Here is a 20,878-nt window from a genome sequence, read left to right as displayed (position 1 = left end):
ATCAAATGTCCTGTTATTAAGCAAATATTATAAAAAATTTGAAGTTGTTTTAGACAATACAGTATACTGTGTTCAAGTATTGATCAATTTTATAACAATATAACTTTTTTGTACATCAAAACCTACGACTAACTATTTTTTTATGTTATTTATGTCCGTTAATTATAGATATATAAACATATATATATTATAATTAACATCGTATAATTTAGACTTAGTAAAAAACACTGTTTTTTTGTGTAAGACATCCCCGGATTTTAACTATTATTTTAATTAATTTAAATTATACTGCCTGGTTGTTGTAGAAATGTTTAAGTTGTCTAAGCTTTCATTAGTTTACGGCGCTCAATTTATAATTAATAAAAAAAGAACCTTGTTTTCACAAACTTTACAATTTGTTTTTAATTTCAACAACATAACATATAAAATCTTAGTACTTTGAAGTTGTATTAAGTTTGTCATAGACAATACTTTTTAAAATTTTACACTTCAGTTAATTTACCGTACAAAAGAATTTTTTTTAGTTTTTTTTATAAAATAACTTGTAGTTAAAGTAAAGCAAATTAAGTAGAAATAAAGGTTTTTTTGAACAATTTTTTAATTAAAATAAAGTAATCAAGTCACTCTTCTGCAAACTAAGAAATATTTATCTCAAGACTATTAATAAGTTTAACTTTTTTACTATCTATTAACTGTTATAAACATATTATACATTTTGTTGGAATTAAAACATGTAGGAATTTTTTTCCACTAACAAAATATAGCTTGTCAAGCAAAGGTTCTGCAATGTGCTTTGAAAAATATCAGGCAAGAAATTGTGGTTTTAAACATTATTTTAAAATATTAAGACGCAAATTTTAAATTTAATGTATCAATAATGTGTTGTTTATTTTGTTAGTTCCAACTTATACTTATTTTTTTATAGAAAATTTACCGCGTAAGAATTGTTCGGTAAGTACGATCCGTTACTCAAAGATGGAGTTTATTTTGAAAAAAATGTTAATGCTTAAGAATGCTTAAGTAAATTTAACTAGACAATAGCGTGAAATGTAGGATTAAAATCATTTATAAAAAGTAAACATTTCAAAAACAGTTAAAAAGTTAATACACTCAGTAGAAGCTTGTAGATAACCAATTATCACACAAAACACTTAGTCATTATATTTAATAATAATTGTAATATCTATTAAAGTGTTGTTCTACAAGTTCATTATAATTAAAGAACTTTTTTAAGTTAAACAAAAACTTAACTCTTTAAAAATTGGTTATTTTTATATATTTCATAAAACTAACTTTTCTTAAAATAGAATCTAATTTTCTTGTTTCAAAAGATTACATTTAATCAGCAAATTCAATACAAAAACAATTTAAACTGGTTTTAAAGTTTATTATAATATATACAAATAAAGATTATATAACTTACGTACTTTTATATGATATCTTTCTATTCACTTTAAGGTTTTTACACAGATTGATTAGTGTTAAAAGTTTATATTTTATAGGTTTAAAAGAAAGTTTTTAAATAGTTAAACACCTGCATCAAATCAAATGGTAAAACAAACAAAAGACATAATAAATTATATTATTTCAAATTATACATCAATTAATTTATTTAATTGTTTCGACTTGATTTCAATACTTAGAATTGTATTCAGCTATTGTTTTAAGGTAGTCATGTACAATGCTTTTTTGTATTTTACACTTCAGTTCTGATTGCTTTTCTTTACTAAGTTCCTTATGATGAGAATTAATATGATAATATTGATTTGAAGCTTGAGTAAACCATTTTCCACATTTTGCACAACCATAAGGCTTTTCTCAGAAGTGAATTCTAAAGCGTCTGACTAAAATGCTTTTATGTGAAAACTTCTTCTTGCAAATATCACATTCATGTTCTTTTAATTTGAAATGGGTCAACATATGCTGTTTCAAATTACCTTTAAGAGAAAACTTTTTCTCACAAACTTCGCACTGATGTTCTTTTATTCCAGTATGAACTAACATACGTGTTTTAACACTACTTTGTCGAGTGAAACTTTTGTTACAAATACCACATATAAAAAGTTTGTCTTTAGTGTGAGTAACTAAGTGACGTTTTATATTACTTTTTCGAACAAACTTCTTATGACAAATATGACATTGAACCTCTTTTTTACCAAAATGCACCATCATATGACTTGTTAAGTTACTTTTAATTGTGAATCTTTTGTCACAAATATCAAATTTGTTTGGTTTTTCTTCTGTATGTATTCTTTTGTGAATTTTCAGGTAGGATTTAAATTGAAAGTCTTCTTGCAAACATCACAAGTAATACTTTTAACAACCAAATTACATTTGTTTTGACCAAAATTATCCATAGTTTAAACTTAAGTGCTAAAAGTTATGATGTGTAACTGAAAAACATTGATTTATCTAATATATATTAAAAAATATGACTTTCAATCAATGAAAACTTTTTAATAAAAAAATTGCTCAATTTGAAATTTTTTATCTAATTTTTACAAACTTCACAAACTGTAGTCAAAAACAGTACTTTTTTAATAAAATAGTTACAAATATATATTCTTTATTTTTTTATATTATAACTTATATTTTAATGTATTAATACTGGTTATTAGTAAAACTAACTCTTAAGATATAATTAATTAGACTACTTGTTGACTAAAGGTTACACGACTTAGTCAAAATCACCTAAAAAAATATAATCCTAAATAAACAAATGTATATATAAAAAAAAACTGTTTACAATAAATTTTATTTCAGATGCAACTGTTAATAATTAAGTTCACATTTCTGAGGTTATTTTAATTTTAAATTCTAAATTGAATGTCTAATTGTAGAGAAACAGATATATTTTATAAACTCACTTTAAAACTTTCCGTATGCATAAAACTAAAACAGTTAATTTTTAATAATTTAACAAAAACTTTTGTTTTAAATAATTTTAACACCTAGTTACATTTTATTTATTAGTTATACTACAATACGTCTACTTATAATTAGTACGTTTTAAAAATGTTAATTTAAACTTTTACTGGATATAAATGGTGGCTGTCAAATTATATTTTAGTCTAATTTTAAAGATTTAGTGTATCAGACAGTAATAAACTTTAGTTTGTACAATTTTTAAGATATGAGATAATAGATTAGACATAAAGCACTTCTTAATTGCTGACAATGTTTTTCATACATTACCAGAAGTATTATTAAAATATTTTATCAAAGTTAAAATTATTTAAATTAAGAGATTTTTGTCATTCAGTCACGACGTTAATTAATTTTGAAAAAAAGGTTCAAATATGGGAGAAGAAACTCCACCTAAATATAGCTAAATAAATTGAACGATTTTGTCAAAAACTTTAAAAAATTTATTATGAAAACGAGTTAAAAACAGCTGAATCGTATAAAAAACATTAGATAACATTTTAAGTTGCAATACTTTTCTAAAAATTTCGTAGTTTTTTTATTTTTATTAATAAATTTAAGGTTTTCATCGGTAATAATGTGTCTTTCAATATTTATTCTTTTTTTAAATTTAGTCTAGTTTACTTTTAGCAAAGTTAGAAGTATAAGTATTATTCATTTCTAAGTGAATATTTTTTATTAACTTTAATGTTAAAAAAAAGCTTTTGTGAGAAAAACAACTTAGCTTGTGCCATTTTAAAAAGGAAATATAGATTTTTTATTAATAAAATTCTTGTACAGTTTAGGTAAAAGAAGTATCGTTATATTGATACGTTATATTGATATATATTTTGTTGATACTCAAAATAAATTTATATATAAGCTTTGAAAATTTAAGCTGTGAAAAATTACTTTGATATTTAATACAAGCATGTGTTGTTTTATTGTTTGATCAAGATATTTTTTGTACACCAAATACTTAAAAAACGACAGTAAGTGTGTCTGTTTTGAGGTCATTAAACTTTTTGTTGTAACGATTTTTTAACTTCTATTTCTGATTTGTGTAGAATTATTATATAAGTTTGTGCTAACGAAGTTCAAACAGAAACGGTAAACTATAAACAGATAAAACGAGGTGGCCTATAGTTTTTCAGAAATTTCTTATAGTTTTTCTGAATTTTTTCAAAGCTTATGAAAGTACAAGTTTTAAAGTGTTTTTATTTAAATTTAGTTAAAAGTATAAAACTGTGTTAATTGGTATTGCAACATTAAAAGGATACTGTAAAGCTACTTTAAATTACTTATTAAAATGATAATTTTTGATAAGAACGAAAAAAGTTTGTCTTAATGATAGATATTTCGAGTAAAATTAAGAATTTATTAGTTAACACGTAAGAAGTGTATAAAATTTGAGGTGTTTGTTAAAGTATTTACCTAGTTTTTATTTTGTTTTATATTACAGACTTTATCATTCTTGTAATTAGTAATCAAATGATAGATTTTACAGACATAATCCTAAAAGATGTCATGGTAACAGGTTTAGCCGATGAGGATATTCGTAAAGAGGTGCTAGGATGGGAAAATCTAGATAAAAAAAATGTCAATGAGACAATCGGTTTTATCGAAGGAAAAGAGATGACACGTGATGCGATGTCAAAACCCGCTGTTACAGCCTCAGTTTTCTCATACAAATCCTTAAATAAAGTACGCAAAATCCAAGTAATAAAATAGCTTGTAGCATATGTAATAAATCAACTTATAAACTTATTTGGAGCCGTAAAAATAGGAAGTACATTGAGTACTTAATTGTTTTTTTTTTTGGATATCTGACGTTGGGAACCTATTATATGTTTTATAAAGTACATTCCTTTTTACAAACTTTACACTGATGTCCCTTTATACCAGTATAAACTAACACACGTTTTTTAATTTAATTATTTTCAGTAAAAATTTATAACACAATTTACATTTGAATAATTGTTTTTAAGTGTAAGTTACTAAAAGGTTTTTTAAAATAAATATTTTAGCAAAATTTCTATCACAAACGTAACATCGAATTGTTTTTTAATTTTAAAAACCAATATATGATATTTTATAAGTTTTATATTTGAACAATTAATTAAACTTTGAATATATTAATTTTGGTAAGAAAACTAATAACAAATTGAGCTTATTTATTTAAAAAAGTAAAATTTTTTTTTAAATATATTATTAACAAAACAAATTCTACTAAAGTTGCCGAAAAGTATACTTTAACTAAAAAAGAAAAAACAATAAAAAAGTTTAAATGTTTTACATACAGTTCAGTACAATCAACTGCTTTTTATGATAAATTTTTGTAGATTTTAATTTAGTTTTGGTGTAGTAACTAAGAACTAACTTATTAAAATATGAAGTAAACAACACACCTAGCGCATTGTAGTTTCTAAAAAACTTTTAAACGTGTTTTATAAACTTATATATCATTTTGATTTATTAATAGAAACTCTAATTAGTAAATCAATAACTTTGTGTTAAGATAATGTCTTGGCTTAAAGTCATAAACGATAGTTTTTGTATTTTACATTTCAGTTCTGATTGTTGCTCTTTACTTAGTTCCTTATGACAAGTACGTATATGCATACATCGAGTAGAACTAGTAGTAAACCATTTTTCACATTTTGCACAACCATAAACTTTTCCTCTTTAAAAAATTCTTTAGTTTTTAAGTAACCTACTTTAAGTAAAAACTGTAATTTAAAGATTGAAATTCTTTAATACCGTTATTGACTGACATGTGAAGTTTCACATAAAGTTTTCTAGTAAAACCTTCATCACAAAAAATACATTTGATATTTTTCTTTTTAGTGTGAGTGACTAAATGTTTTTTGATAGCCTTTTAGAGCAGAAATTTTTCTACAATTACGAAAAAAAAGTCTTTTTTACCAGTACGAACTTATTTATATGTCTTATTATGACTTCTTGAAATGCTTGTTGCACAGATCACATTTGAATTTTTTTTTTAGTGTGAGTAGCTAAGTGTCGTTTTAAATAATTTGACAACAACAAGACATACAAAATTTAGTATTTGAATATTTTCTTTTGTTATTCATAAAGAATTTTTTTAACACTATAAAAAAGAACATATTTTGTGTGTTTTTATAAAATACTTGTAGTTAAACTAAAACATAACTAACAAAAGTAAATTATTTTTTTATAGCTTTAAACGGCTTCTTGATTTATATAAAGTAAATAAATAAGTTTTCTACGCTTTCATAACTAAAATTTTCCGATAACTCCATTAATAACAAATTAAATGATATTTATCTTAATCGTATTAAATACTTAAAATTTTGTACTATTTATTAACTGTTACTAGCAAAACTTAAACACTTTGTTAAAATTAATACTTCAGCTAAAATGTTGTTTCCTAATAAATGTAGTTTATTAAGCAACAAGCTTTTAGTTATAATCAATAAGAATTTTTTGAATATAAAATAAAACACTGTTATAAGTTTTCTTGTAGCAGATAATAAGTTTTATTTACTCTTTTGAAACATGCTTCGAACTTTTACTTTATTTAATTTTTAATTTTGCCTAGGGCTTAATATTAATTTTTGTTTTTTACTTGGATATAAAATTTAACCTAGTTTTAAAAAAATAAAAACAAATTAGCTTCGAACTTGAGTAAAGTAAGCTACGCAGTTATGTTAGATAAATATATATTGAAACTATCCACAAACAATTTATCTACTGTTTAAAAAAAATTATTCTGAGAAATCACAGAAAAAATTGTAGAGACGCTTAGTTGAAGTTTATAGCGGACTAAATATAACATAAAAAAAAAACTTAGCTACTTTCTTTACTATAATTTAGATTAAACGGGTAAACCTACAGTTCCCGTTCAAATGCTATTTTATTTATCTATTATTTCATTTTTTTTTACTTATTCAGTTTATTTTCTACTCTCACTATCATTACTAACCATAGCCTTGGTCGGTAAACATTACTCAGGTTTGATCTAGTGAAAATTGAGTCATAACTGAAAAATACCGATTAAAGATAAAGCGTTATTCTAAAAATCCAACTTATTTTAAAAACATACTAGATTATGTTGTTGAAAACAACATACACTTTAGGATTTATCAACTTAGAAATTATTTTACCACTAAGTTTATTAAGGATTCTGTTTACTTTAATCAAAAAATCAAAACATTCAATGCACTCATTCACTACTTCATGCAACCAGTTTTTAAAACTGTTAAATTTTGTATTAATTATTACAGAAGCGCTATAAAAATGAACAATATACATTTTGCATTAAACTAACAATAACTAACTATGTATAATTTGTTTTTAATGCTGATTAGATAATTAAAAATGGACAAACCATTAAACCATAAAATATTTATTTATTATTTTCAAAGGGATCAAAATATTTTTGATGATAAGATTTAATTTAAAGTTATTCACTTTTATTCAACAACAGTTTAACAAACGGTACATAAATTTACATTATAAAAGTCATTTAGTTATTCACAATAAATTAATATATTTTAAAAATCAGTACGTAGTTTTTGTTTTAAAGTATTACAGAAAATGATCAATACTTATTTTAAAGTCACAAAGAAGCGTTTTTCAAAACGCTATAATTTGTCAAACTTAAAATAGGTTACAAAACAATTGTACAATATGTTTAAATTACAGTTTTATAATTTACGTATATTTAAGATAAATTTTATTAATATAAGTTTATAAATAGAGATTTAACAACCAAAATTCCATAAATTTATGGCTTTAAAGGATATTTTTTATATAACTAAGTAGCTCAATCATACAAACTAATAATCAAAATAGAGTCTTATAAGTTAGTGAGTTTATTAAAAGTATTAATTAAAAATATACATTAAAAAAGAAATATTTAAGTTTATTAAAAAACTTGATTTTATACCAAACTGCTAACAATAATTAGAATTGTAAACAGATATTGCTTTAAGGTAGTCATGAACAATAGTTCTTTGTATTTTACAATTTAGTTTTGACTGTTGCTCTTTACTTTTTCCCTTATGAAGAGTACTTATATGCTGATTTCGATTAGAAGCTTTAGTAAACCATTTTCCACATTCTGCACAACCATATGGTTTTTCTCCTAAATGAATTCTGAAGTGACCAACTAAGTGAGCTTTCTGTGAAAACTTCTTCTTGCAAATATCACATTCATAATCTTTAACATTAGTGTGAGTCAAAATATGACGTTTCAAATCACTTTTCTACGAAGACTTCTCCCACAAATTTCACATTGAAAATCTTTCTTACCAGTATGAACTAACATATGTTTTTTCACATTACTTTTTAGAGTAAAACTTTTGTCACATATATCACATTGGAATAGTTCGTTTTTGGCGTGAGTAACTAAATGACGTTTCATATCACTTTTTCGAGCAAAGTTCTTAAGACAAACATGACATTGAAACTCTTTTATACCAAAATGCACCATCATATGCCTTGTTAAGTTACTTTAATCTGTGAATCTTTTATCACAAATATCACATTTGTATGGTTTTTCTCCTGTATGAATTCTTTTGTGAATTTTCAAGCAGGACTTAGTTTTGAAAGTTTTCTTGCAAACATCACAAGAAACAGTTTTAACAACCATGTCACTTTTGTTTTGACCAAAATCGCCCATAATTTAAACTTAAGTGCTAAAATTTATGTTTAATAGTGTGAAAAAAAAAAAAACAGAAATTGATATATTTAATTTAAATTAAAATAAAATAATTGTTTAATACCAAGTTTAAATCATAAAAATAAATTTATATATAAAACATTTGCATAAATTTAATATCTTTATTTAAATTTGATAAATTTCATAAAAATAAGTCAAAAGCAGTACTTTAAATAGCTTTAAATAAAAATTGTAACTGTATTTGAAATAACAACTCATTTTAAATTGTAATAAGACTGTTTTTTAGTAATAGATGTATTTTTATTACTTATTAGATTACCTGTTGATCAAAATAAACATAACTTGGTCAAAATCACTTCAAAAATTAAAAACCTTTATATAATAAAATTTGTGTAATTAAAATTTTAACTTATATGCTGTTAATAAAATTTATGTTACTGATATTCTTTAACTTTTAAATTCTTAAATATATATGTAATGGCAGAAAAACAAATATAATTCCAATTGTTTTCAAAACGTTTTATTTTACAAAAGGAAAACTTTTTTTAACAACTATACTTTCGCTCTTAAAAAAATAGCACTCAGTTACCTTCTGCTTGTTTTTTTTATTTAAAAACATATATCTAAAAATCTGAGAGTAAGCAGCATGGAAAATTTTATTTTAATATATATGATTTCTTTTTAATACTTATTCAGTTTTTTCTGTTTAAGTTTTTTTGGTATATCTTATGAAGGCAAACTAATATAAATACAAACTTTAAAGATATGAAATAATAAACTAGACATAAAAAACTTTCTAATTATTGACAACTTTTTTATTTTTACACCTGAAGTGAGATTAAAATTGGCTATAAGTAGCTATGAAAGCCACTAAATCTCTACTTTATCATCATTAAATTTTATCAATTCTTTTTTTAATTTGAAAGATTGTTTTCGTTTGGTCAAAAATTTAAGTAAAACGTCATAGAAAAGGTCCAAATAGGGCAGAAGAAAACACCACTTGAATACCTAAAGAAATACAGAAAGCCGTACATCGGGGTCCAAAACAACTCCAATTAGCTACTGTTTTAGACAAAGCTATACTAAAAATTATAAATACAAACAAGCTATAAAATAGCCTCAAAATAGTTGTCTAATGAAACAATAACCAAACACACTAATTGCAAAGCTTTCGTCCTTTATTTAGAACATTTTTGCATTGAAATACTCGAATATGGTATTTAATTAGTCATAAACAATACTTTTTTTACACTATATAAAAGAACATACTTTTTGTGTTTTTATGTAAAAAACTTGTATTTAGATTAAAATATAATAGATAAAATTAGATTATTTTTTTAATAGTTTGGAACGGCTTCTTGATTAATATAAAGTAAACAAATCAGTCTTCCACGCTTTATAACTTAAATTTTCGGATAACGCATAAATAACGAATTGAATAATATTTATCTTAGTCATTATAAATTTAATATTTGTACTATATATTAACTGTTATTAACAAAACTTTAACATTTTGTTAAATTTAATACTTCAGCCAAATTGTTATTGCCTGAAAAATGTAGTTTACTGAGCAATAAAAATTTTAGTTTTATTCAATAAGACTTTTTTAAATATAAACTAAGACACTATTATAAGCTTTTCTATAGCAGCTAATAATGTGTTATCTACTTTTTCTATAACATGCTCCTACTTATATTTAAGTTTTATTATTAATTTTATTTTGCGTAGGGCTTTCTTTAAACTTGCATGTTACTTACAGATATAATCAAACAAATTAAAAAAAAAATTAAAATAAAATAGCTTCAATCTTAAGTGAAGTAAGCTACATAGTAATGTTAGAAAAATATATATTTAAAACATCCACAAACTGTTTATCAAACAATTAAAAAAAAATCATTCTAGGATTTCACTGAAAAATTTGTAGAGACGCTCAATACAAGTTTGTAGCTTACTAAATATAACATAAAAAAACTTACCAACTTTCTTTAATATAATTTAGATAAACGGGTATCCCACAATTCCCATTTAAATAATATTTTATTTATCTATTATTTTTAGTTTTTTTAATTTTTCAGTTTGTTTTTTACTGTTACTGTTATTACTAATCATTGCCTTGGTCGGTAAATGTTTCTCAGATTTGATCGAGTGGAAAACGTGCACGAGTGAAATAATCGTGAATGAAGGTAGAAGCGTTATTCTAAAGATTAAACTTATTTTAGATAACAGATAACGTTGTTTAAACCAAAATACACTTCAATTTATGAATTTAGAAATTATTTCACCACAAAGTTTATTATAGAGCCTGTTTACTTTTATTAAAAGAAGCAAATTATTTATTGCAATCACTCACTAATCCATGCGACCAGTTTTTAAAAATGTTCAATTTAGTCTTAATTAAAAAGCAAGCGCTACATGAATAAACAATATACTTTTTGCATTTAAATAACAAATAATAGTTATAATAGCCCAATGTAATACCAAAATTGTAAATAAAAACTCATACGCAATAAAGTTAGAGTAAAAGTTAATTCCGTATAACTTGTTTTTATTTCTGATTAGATAATTTAAAATTGTCTATCCCAGGGGTCGGCAAACTGCGGCCCGCGGGCCAATTGCGGCCCGCGAAGGGTAAATCTGCGGCCCGCGAGCACGTTGTTTTTTGAATGGAATGCGGCCCACGAAAGAAAATTTTGTGACCCACGAGCATGTAAATGTGGCCCGCTGAGCAAAAATATATTTCAAGTTAAATTTTTTTCGGTAAATCGTTAAAATTTGATTAGTTTGGTTTTGAGTCTCTGTATAATATTTAAAAACAATTAGAAGAAAATACTACTTTAGTCTAAAAATGTGAAAAAAACAGATTAGCATTCTAACAGGATATTTTTCTCAGTTTCATAATAACTTCTTTTTTACAACAAAAAGTAATTATCTGAAAAACCGGGTAAAGAATGCTTGAATTTAATAAGTTAGTTATATAATACCTATTTATTAAATAAACTTAATGCAAATGTTTTCCATTTTCTACAAAAGTAATGCACAGTAATTAACTAAAGTGTCATTTCTTTATAGCCTAGTATTCTTTTTCACTGTTTTTTATACCTAAGTTTCTTTTATAATTTTTTTTATTGTAAGTGTTATATTTTAGTGTAAAAACATTTAGAATAACATAGTAATAAGAAATAAGGTTTATTTAATTTTTGTTTTGACACATTTTAATTTTTTAGAATTTTTCTTTGCACGTAAATTAATTTGTATGCACACCAAGTTAAAAAGATGCTCATATTTTAAACCACTTTTTATTTAATACTTTAGTTAGTTGAAGTTTACTTTCTGCATAATTTTCTAACATTGTTGTTTCTACTTGTAATATCTAAATTAGTACAGATACATTTAAAACAATATATATGACATAAACTAATATATTTTTTGTTAAGTATATATTTTCATTTTTCATAAATTATTTTTGTCAAAATAAGTTAACTTTTATGCCTTGCATATCAATACACACATTTGCTGTTTTTTAGAGCTAACTTATTAATATAAACTAAACTTAAGGATGGTGAATTTATGAAGTTTGTACAATGTTAATTAAAATAGTTCAAATTCAAGCAAATAATCAACTAAAAATTGACACACACTCAGATTATCACTGTTTGAAGACTTCAAATCTCAGGCCAACCAATTCATTTTATAAGCTTTTAACTAGAGTTGTTTTTGTATACAAAAATATCAGAAATGTTTTTGTTGACTCAGGCTGGCTTTTTTGCTTGAAAGAGTGGCAAATTAAACTTATGATGTAAGTTTTGCTCAACCCACAGTGTTAGTTTGAGTTATAACATATGTTAAATTTCAAGTTTTGCAGCTGGTATAATTCAATATATTATTTATATTATTATGTACATTTAAGTGTTAACAATCAGTGTTGCCAAAAAACTTTAGTCCCGGAAAAGCTTTGAACCTGAAAATTTATGCGTAAAAATTTTGGAAAAAAACTTGAATTTGAGAATTTGTGAAAAAACCTTGAAATTAAAACAATTTTTACATGTAAAGTAATTAAATTTCGATTTGACACAAAAAAATTTAGCAAATAAACATTTCTTTATTAAAAGATGTATTAAAGTAGCTTAACAGTGTTTTTTAATACTGATATATTTTTTAAGACACTTTTTAAAACTTAATTAAACTTTATACTAAAAATAAAAGAAGGAATTGTACCTCTAAAAACTTTGTATTGTTGCATTGCACCTTTACTTGTAAAATGTCACCGATTGTTGTACTTTGTGTTGGAATTAAACCAATAAATTCTACTAAAATGTTAAAGTTAGTAAAAACATCTCTAATAAGAATTCTCAGATGAGCAATACTTTTTCTATCAGTGCTCTCATGTTAACATTTTTATGAAAGTCCTAATTTGATTTATGCGACTTAATAACCTTAATGCATTTCCTAAATGCAACTTTTTGTTGTCATTGAAGAAATAAACAAACTTTTTTTATTACTGCCAACATAAATTCTTTAAAAAAGTTTTCAATTATAAACGGTATCCCATTTTAAATAATACACTTTGCTACTTTATAACTTGCCTTAACAATTTTTTATGATAATTCTGTAGCTACTGAAGATAAATAAAAACAAACTATACAGTAATCTTCCTTTATTCTACCAACATATGTTTCTGTGTGTCAACGAATCAACACACTTCAACTGGGTTGTTAATAGGAAAGATAACTTGTGAAAGTAATCACTTTGTAAGTGAAGTAACTTTACTAGGATCTTTTGTTAGCAAACAATTAAAACTATATTTTGAACAGTTACTGAGGATAATCATGTGCTTTTTTGGAACTGACTTTGGTGATTTTTTTTATCGTTTCTCACAATAACTTCTAACTAACGTTTTTTTTTATTGCTGCTCGTCTTGTATTTTATAATTGTTATTTTTAAATGCAATATTCTTATTGCAGATAAAAAATTGCTATAATGCTAAAAAAAAAAAATTTTTCTATCTCGCTAATGACTCAATAAAGTTTTATACTTTTGTTAAAATTGTTTAAGAAACTTAATTGTCCTTTCCTGCTGACTTATAATTTTTTTTGGCATGTAATTTATTTACTGTTAATAACTTTCGTTATTCCTTTATGCTGTGAACTTTTATTAACTGGGTTATTACACAAATAGGCTATTTTAAAAGCTTGAAAAATCAGGTTTGTGTGAAACTTTTATTTAAAAAACTTAAAAGAAATCTTTAAATTTCCAGAATAGTTTTTATGACTGTAGTTTAGTTTACTATTTGTAGTTTTTTCTTGTTTTTAGACACGTTGTACACCACTTTTTGATGATGATGATATTTTTACTAGGTATTTAAGCTTAATTAAGAACGATTTATTAGCTTTTTCAACTTTTAATAAACTTAGGCTGGTTTGATACAACTCAGACATTTTTGCTTTTTAAGTGGCAACTATGTAAAAACTAGTTATTAATAAGATATTTTATTTAAGTATTCGAGAATTAATTATGTTTAAGATTTTGTTCTAGCTTTCTGGAATACAAACAGGTATTAATTTTACTAAGTTAACTAATTACTAAAGTTTTTAATGAATGTAAACTATTTAACACGCAAAAACTTTTTTTTGAAGTAAATACTCTTAGAAATATGAAAAAAGGGGTTAATAATATAACAAATAAATAAAAGCAACCCATAAATTATCTTTCAAGTTTGTTTTTTATAGAGAGTTACGTTGTAAGTAAAGTTTCAAAAGTATTAAGTTTAACTTATAAAGTGCCTATGAAAGTTCATAGTTTATTAACACTTAAGTATATTAGTCAATGTAAATTTAGTTCTAATAAACATTAGTTTAAATAAGCATTCTATGTATAGCCTAAAGTCATTTTTAATGATAAGGTTAATAAAAGTAAAACTTTTCTCTCGTGTGACTAAAACTAAAAGATTATTCAAATGTCACTAAAACTAAAACTGCGGCCCGCGAAGACTTCGTAAACTTGAAATTTGGCCCGCGACCACCAACTGCCTGCCAACCCCTGGTCTATCCAATGAATTCAAAAGTATTTATTTATTATTTTCAAAGACATCAAAAATGTTTGATGATAAGATTTATTTTTAAGTTATTCACTTATATTAAACAACAATTTAACATACGGTACATAAATTTACATTATTAAAGTCATTAACTTAAGCACATAAATTAATAAATTTTAAAAATCAATAAGTGTTTTATGTTTAAAAATATTACAAAAAATGAATTATACTTATTTTGATTTCACAGAAAACTGTTTTTCACAAACGCTATAATTTATCAAACTTAAAATTGGTTTGAAAAAAACAACTGTACAATATATTCAAATTACAGTTTTTATGGTTTACGTATATTTAAGATAAATTTTATTAAAATAAGTTTAAAATAAGTGATATAACAACTAAAATTTTATAAATTTATGGCTTTAAAGGATATTTTCTATAATCAATTAGCTCCATCATACAAATTAATTACCAAAATAGAGTCTCATAAGTTAGCGAATATATAAGTAGTATTATATAAAATTGTATATCAAAAAAGAGTTATTTAAAGTTTACCAAAAACTTAATATTATAACAAACTGCTAACAATAGTTTAAATTGTATTCAGATATTGCTTTAAGATAGTCATGAACAATAGTTCTTTGTATTTTACATTTTAGTTTTGACTGTTGCTCTTTACTTAGTTCCTTATGAAGAGTATTTATATGCCTAGTTCGATTAGAGGCTTTAGTAAACCATTTTCCACATTCTGCACAACCATATGGTTTTTCTCCTAAATGAATTCTGAAGTGATCTACTAAGTGTTGTTTCTGTGAAAACTTCTTTTTGCAAATATCACATTCATAAGCTTTTAATTTAGTATGAGTCAACATATGACGTTTCAAATCACTTTTCTGCGAAAACTTCTTCCCACAAACTTCACATTGAAAATCTTTCTTACTGGTATGAACTAACATATGTCTTCTCACATTACTTTTTCTAGTAAAACTTTTGTCACAAACATCACATTTGAAAATTTCATCTTTAGTATGAGTAACTAAGTGACGTTTCATATCACTTTTTCGAGCTAACTTCTTATGACAAACATGACATTGAAATTCTTTTTTACCACTATGTACTAGCATGTGTTTTGTTAAGCTGCTTTTAATAATAAATATTTTCTCACAAATATCACATTTGTATGGTTTTTGTTCAATATGAATTCTTTTGTGAAATTTCAGGTAGGATTTAGTTTTGAAAGTTTTCTTGCAAACATCACAAGAAACAACTATATTACTTTTGTTTTGACCAGAATCACTCATAGTATAAACTTAAGTGCTAAATGCTATGTTTAATAGTGTGTAATAAAACAGAGATTGATGTACTTAATTTAAATTAAAAATAAATAAATGTTTAAAGATAACTTTTAACCAAAAAAAACCTATTTATAAAAAATTGCATGATTTGAAAACTTTCAACTAAGTTTGTTAATCTTCACAAATTGAAGCTAAAAATAAACCAAAAAAAATATTTATTATAAGATGGTACTAAACAAATATTTTATTTATTTATGAAGTAAAAACTTGGTTTACAACTTACTAAAACAGGTTTTTTATAACAACTTTTTTGTAATATTATTTGTTAGATTACCTGTTGATTAAAAGTTACATGACCTTGTCAAAATCATAAAAAAGTTATAAACTATATTAAGAGATATATGTAGCATAAGTTACGCACACTAAATTTTATTTCAACTAAAAAGTTTATCAACGTTAAAAAATGACTAAAGTTTTTTTATAAATGAAATTTTTTTTTTCTTTATTGTATTTTTGAGGGAAGCAAATCAGTTCTTGTCATACTTGAAGAAATAAAATCGTTTTTTAATTACAATGATAAACTTTATGTATAGTTTATGTTAAAAATAGTAGCGTTATAGTAAAAGATGATTACTCAGTATAAACTATACAGTTATTTTTATAAGCTTCATAAATTTAGTTTTAAATGTTAAAAATATTTTTGTAGTTCAGATAGTTAATACATTTAATCTTTTGTACGATTTAATGATTAATATACTTTTTGTACTCCAGATAGTTATAAAAACTGAAAGCGTGTCTATTTTCTATCACTATACTTATTGCTATAACGATTTCTTTCAACTTATAGTTTTGTTTTGTGTTAAATCATTTTATAAATTTGTGCCTACGTAGTTCAAATAGAGAGGTAAAATATTAACGGATATTAAAAGGATTGTAACTGATTTTTCATAACTTTTTTCGAGTTATTGTGAATTTCTTCCAAGTTTTGGAAGTACACGTTTTTAGGTTTAGTATTAATTTAAAATCAAGTTTAAAGTAAAAGACTGTGTTAATTGGTGAAACAACATAGAAAACATATTGTAAAACTAAATTGAAAAGGGTTTCTAATATCAAAATTTTTGATGGGGACAAAACAATTTGGTCTTTATGTTAAGTTCTTTTTTCGTTTAAAATTTAGAATTTTTTATGTAACATGTAAAAATTGTAAAAAATTTCAAAGGTTTTTAGTGATTGTTATCAAATTTACAAAAACCTTGAACTCAAAGATTCCACGTTTAGTGTCCATCCTGTTAGCAGTATGAATTCTTGCTTAAGTTTTATTTTCAAAATATAATTAAAATTTGTTTGAGATAAGGCTGAAAAACATCTGTAAATCATCATAAAGCTAAAGATAATCTAAATATTTAGTAGAAGTACTACAAATTAGTAAATAGAAACCTTTATGTGTCTTAGTTATCAACTTGTATTACAGATATTTGAAAATTTTGATTAATTTTGTTTAAAAACTTTTGAAAACTTGCTTTTATTATTATTGATGTTCTAGTTAGGGACTTTTTTAATATGCTTTGTTTACAGCAGAGCAATAAAATATTAAAACCGAATGCTCAAATTCAAATATTATTTTTGCAGAAAATTGCTCATTTAAAAAATAAAGCGTTTATAATAAAGACAAGGCGTGTTTAGGCTGATTTCTAGTGCAATCCCTGAAAATGAGGACAAAAAAAAATCAACGATAACGTTGTTAATCAAATAATCTTTTTCATTTAAATAAATTCTCTTGATCAATCTTTATTATATTTTAAACTTTATTTCGATAACAAAAAAAGTTTATAACTATCTAGAGTCCGTTTTTGCAATTGTAAACTAACAAAATAGCTGAACAATTAACAAACAATGAAGTTGTGCAAACATATATTAAAACTATAGATTTAAAATATATTATCTTCGAGTCAATGTTTTTAATCATGATAAGATAACAGTTATATTAACATAAAAAAAAAGATAATAGAAAATGAGCTAAATATTCTCTAAACTTCAAATCAGAACTAGTTTTATAACAAGGTTAAAACAATATATTTAAATAATTGAAGGATAATGTTATGTTTTATTTAACGCTACCTTAAGTTATAATTAGTAAATATTGTCGTAGTTACTCAAATTATTTAGAAAATATCTTATTAACAGTGCTATAAAAATCTAAGCTACACCATTTTAAACCGCTTGACTAAAGATGCGATTTTAAGTAAAGTTTTATCGATAAAATTTTAGTTAAAAAGTTTATGTATAACTTCCAAAAACGAGAGAAAAATTATACTATTGTCGCTAACGGAGCGTTCTACTTATACAATGTTAGGGGCCTGGTTTATAACGCAACGTGCGCTTTAACATGTATAAAAGATGCACTTAATATAACGAGTAAACTATAATTCATTTAAATAAACTAATATGACTTACTTAACATTTTATAAAGGTTTTATAAATCAGTTACTTATACTAATCTAAACGAAGTTCGAGTCTGTGATAATGATTTTATTTACAATGAAATTTCGAAACAAAAAGGTGATAAAAATAATATAAAACATAAAGACAATCACTCGAGTTATTAAATCTTTTAAAAGACTAAAATAAATGAATCTATGAAGCTGGAGCTAAGTGTTAGTTTAAACTCATAAAGTGTTCTAAAAGCGAATTAAACTCGATAAACAAGATTGAAACCATTTACAACTAAATGCAGCGAAAATCCGCCATGATTTATATTGGCGGCTACGCAGCAAAAACTAAAAGTGATTTTTTGCGCTTATTCTCAATTTATATTCCGCTTGAGAGAAAAGAAGAAAATAAATAAGAGACAATTACCGCGAGAGCGACACACTAAAATAGTGATATATGACCTGAGGACTCATTTTATAAACTCAGTATTACTATAAAAAGTCAACCTTACTAATACATTCTAAATAGTAACTCTTCTGATATTCACCTGAGTACTGTTCGATAAGTTTTACAATTTATTACACATACAATATATACAAAGTAAACACACACTATAAAGAAAACATAAACATAATAGTCGGTTAAAAAATACTCAGTTTAAATAAGAATTAACAGGTGGCTTTAGCTCACCATTCTACCATAAGCAACGTTTATTCAAGGTTTTCATTAATAAGCATTGAGAAAATTAATCTTTTTTTGCAATATTTTCTCTTATATTTAATAAAGCAGTGAAGCATGCAAAACTGCTACACTATATTAACAACAGACTTTTTTCTAACAATTTTATAAACAATTATAAAAACAGTACAAATAACACGATTAACATTTTAATTTAAGCAAAGAAGTCTTCCTGTTTTATTTAAATGTAACATTTTTATTATTTTGTAACTATTCTTAGATAAGTTACTAACTTATCATAGTTACAATAACTACATATACGGAGTATATAGTTATGAACTATTCTCTTAAATAAAGCGTATTTATCGTTTCAAATTTAATTAAATAGAACAATAATTTATTTTGAAACAAAAAGTATATTATTAAACTATTATATTATAATAAATTATGATTTACATTAAATTTTAAAAATGTATTTGTTATAAAAAATGAAGTTAACTTTTTATCTAAAATTTTTTTATTAAAAAAAAATAGACTCAAATTAGTAAACGAAAAATAACAAACTAACGCAAAATAAATAGTTTAATTTTATGATTACTGTCTAAAGAGCTTAAGTTCATGTTAAGCTTAAGATTAATTATCAGTAAACAAGATATATAAAAAATAAATATCTTTATATATTTTTTAGAATTTTTAAGAATATGCAACTAGGTCATCGAACATTTAACACAAAAGTAAATCATTGTAAAAAGTCTAAAGATTTTTTTGACACTTATATATACATCATTTAACAACTTCTCAAAGTTTTCTAATATTATTTTATATAATAATAAAAAAAACCGCTAACATTAAACATATTTAGAGTTGTATTCAGATATTGACTTAAGATAGTCATGAACAATACTTCTTTGTATTTTACACTTCAGTTCTGATTGTTGTTCTTTATTTAGTTCCTTATGGTGAACACGTATGTGCTGATTTCGACCAGCAGGATGAGTAAACCACTTTCCACATTTTGCACATCCATAAGGTTTTTCTCCTAAGTGAATTCTAAAATGACTTACTAAATTAATTTTCTGTGAAAACTTCTTCATGCAAATATCACATTCATGAGCTTTTAATTTAGTATGAGTCAACATATGTCGTTTCAAACTACTTTTTGGTGAAAACTTCTTCTGACAGACTTCGCACTGAAGTTCTTTTATTCCAGTATGAACTAACATATGTGTCTTTACATTACTTTTTAGTGTAAAATTTTTGTCACATAAATCACATTTGAATGCTTTTTCTTTAGTATGAGTAACCATGTGACATTTTAATACATTTTTACGTGCGAATTCTTTTAAACAAACATGACATTGATATTCTTTATTACCACTATGTACCAACAAGTGTTTTGTTAAACTGCCTTTCAAAGCAAAACTTTTCTCACATTTTTTACACTTATAGGGCTTTTCTCCCGTATGAACTCTTTTGTGCATTGTAAAATGTGACTTATATTTGAAACTTTTCTTGCAAACATCACAATTAATACATTTAGCACTTAAGTTACTGCCAGACGGTTCATTATTATTCATAGTTGGTAAAAAAATCCTTATAAGAACTAAAGAAAAATATTAATTTTATATCTATTGATATTTACTTTCAGTTAATAACATATGATAATGTCAACATAAAGATTAATTTAATTATATTTTAGAATTTTAACCTTTTAGAATTGAGCAATAGAAAATCAAGATGTTTTATATTTTAAATAACTGTTTTATATTTTTTGCTCTAATTATGATTTATGAATATCTTTTGATGATTTATAAACATGTCATTTATCTAATTTTAAAATCACTAACTCTATAACTATATTCACTTCTTACA

General features: G+C 24.1%; 1 protein-coding gene and 1 pseudogene across 1 annotated transcript; both read right to left on the bottom strand.

Annotated features, from left to right (window-relative positions):
- Positions 1–1,818: 1,818 nt before the first annotated feature.
- LOC145839356 (uncharacterized) lies at positions 1,819–8,380 on the bottom strand (annotated as a pseudogene).
- A 6,804-nt stretch (positions 8,381–15,184) lies between these two features.
- LOC145839355 (uncharacterized) lies at positions 15,185–20,583 on the bottom strand. The gene is made up of 2 exons (XM_082946937.1): positions 19,911–20,583; positions 15,185–15,912 (listed from the first exon to the last, which is right to left on the bottom strand). Exons 1-2 carry the CDS (start codon positions 20,581–20,583, stop codon positions 15,185–15,187), a joined length of 1,401 nt encoding a protein of 466 aa, XP_082803063.1.
- Positions 20,584–20,878: the final 295 nt, after the last annotated feature.

Source organism: Thalia democratica, chromosome 6, assembly GCF_965202585.1.
Source record: "Thalia democratica chromosome 6, ktThaDemo2.hap1.1, whole genome shotgun sequence".
NCBI classification, from domain to species: Eukaryota; Metazoa; Chordata; class Thaliacea; order Salpida; family Salpidae; genus Thalia; species Thalia democratica.
The sequence above is the reverse complement of the archived record's forward strand: the minus strand, read 5'-3'. Positions and strand labels throughout refer to the sequence as shown.

What these genes read in the sequence shown, in the direction of transcription:
- LOC145839355 (XM_082946937.1), bottom strand. Translation starts at nt 20,583, where the DNA reads ATGAATAATAATGAACCGTCTGGCAGTAACTTAAGTGCTAAATGTATT. An exon ending in GAAGTGTAAAATACAAAGAA is followed by an intron (nt 15,913 to 19,910) that starts GTATTGTTCATG and finishes TTAGCACTTAAG; the next exon opens with TTTATACTATGAGTGATTCT.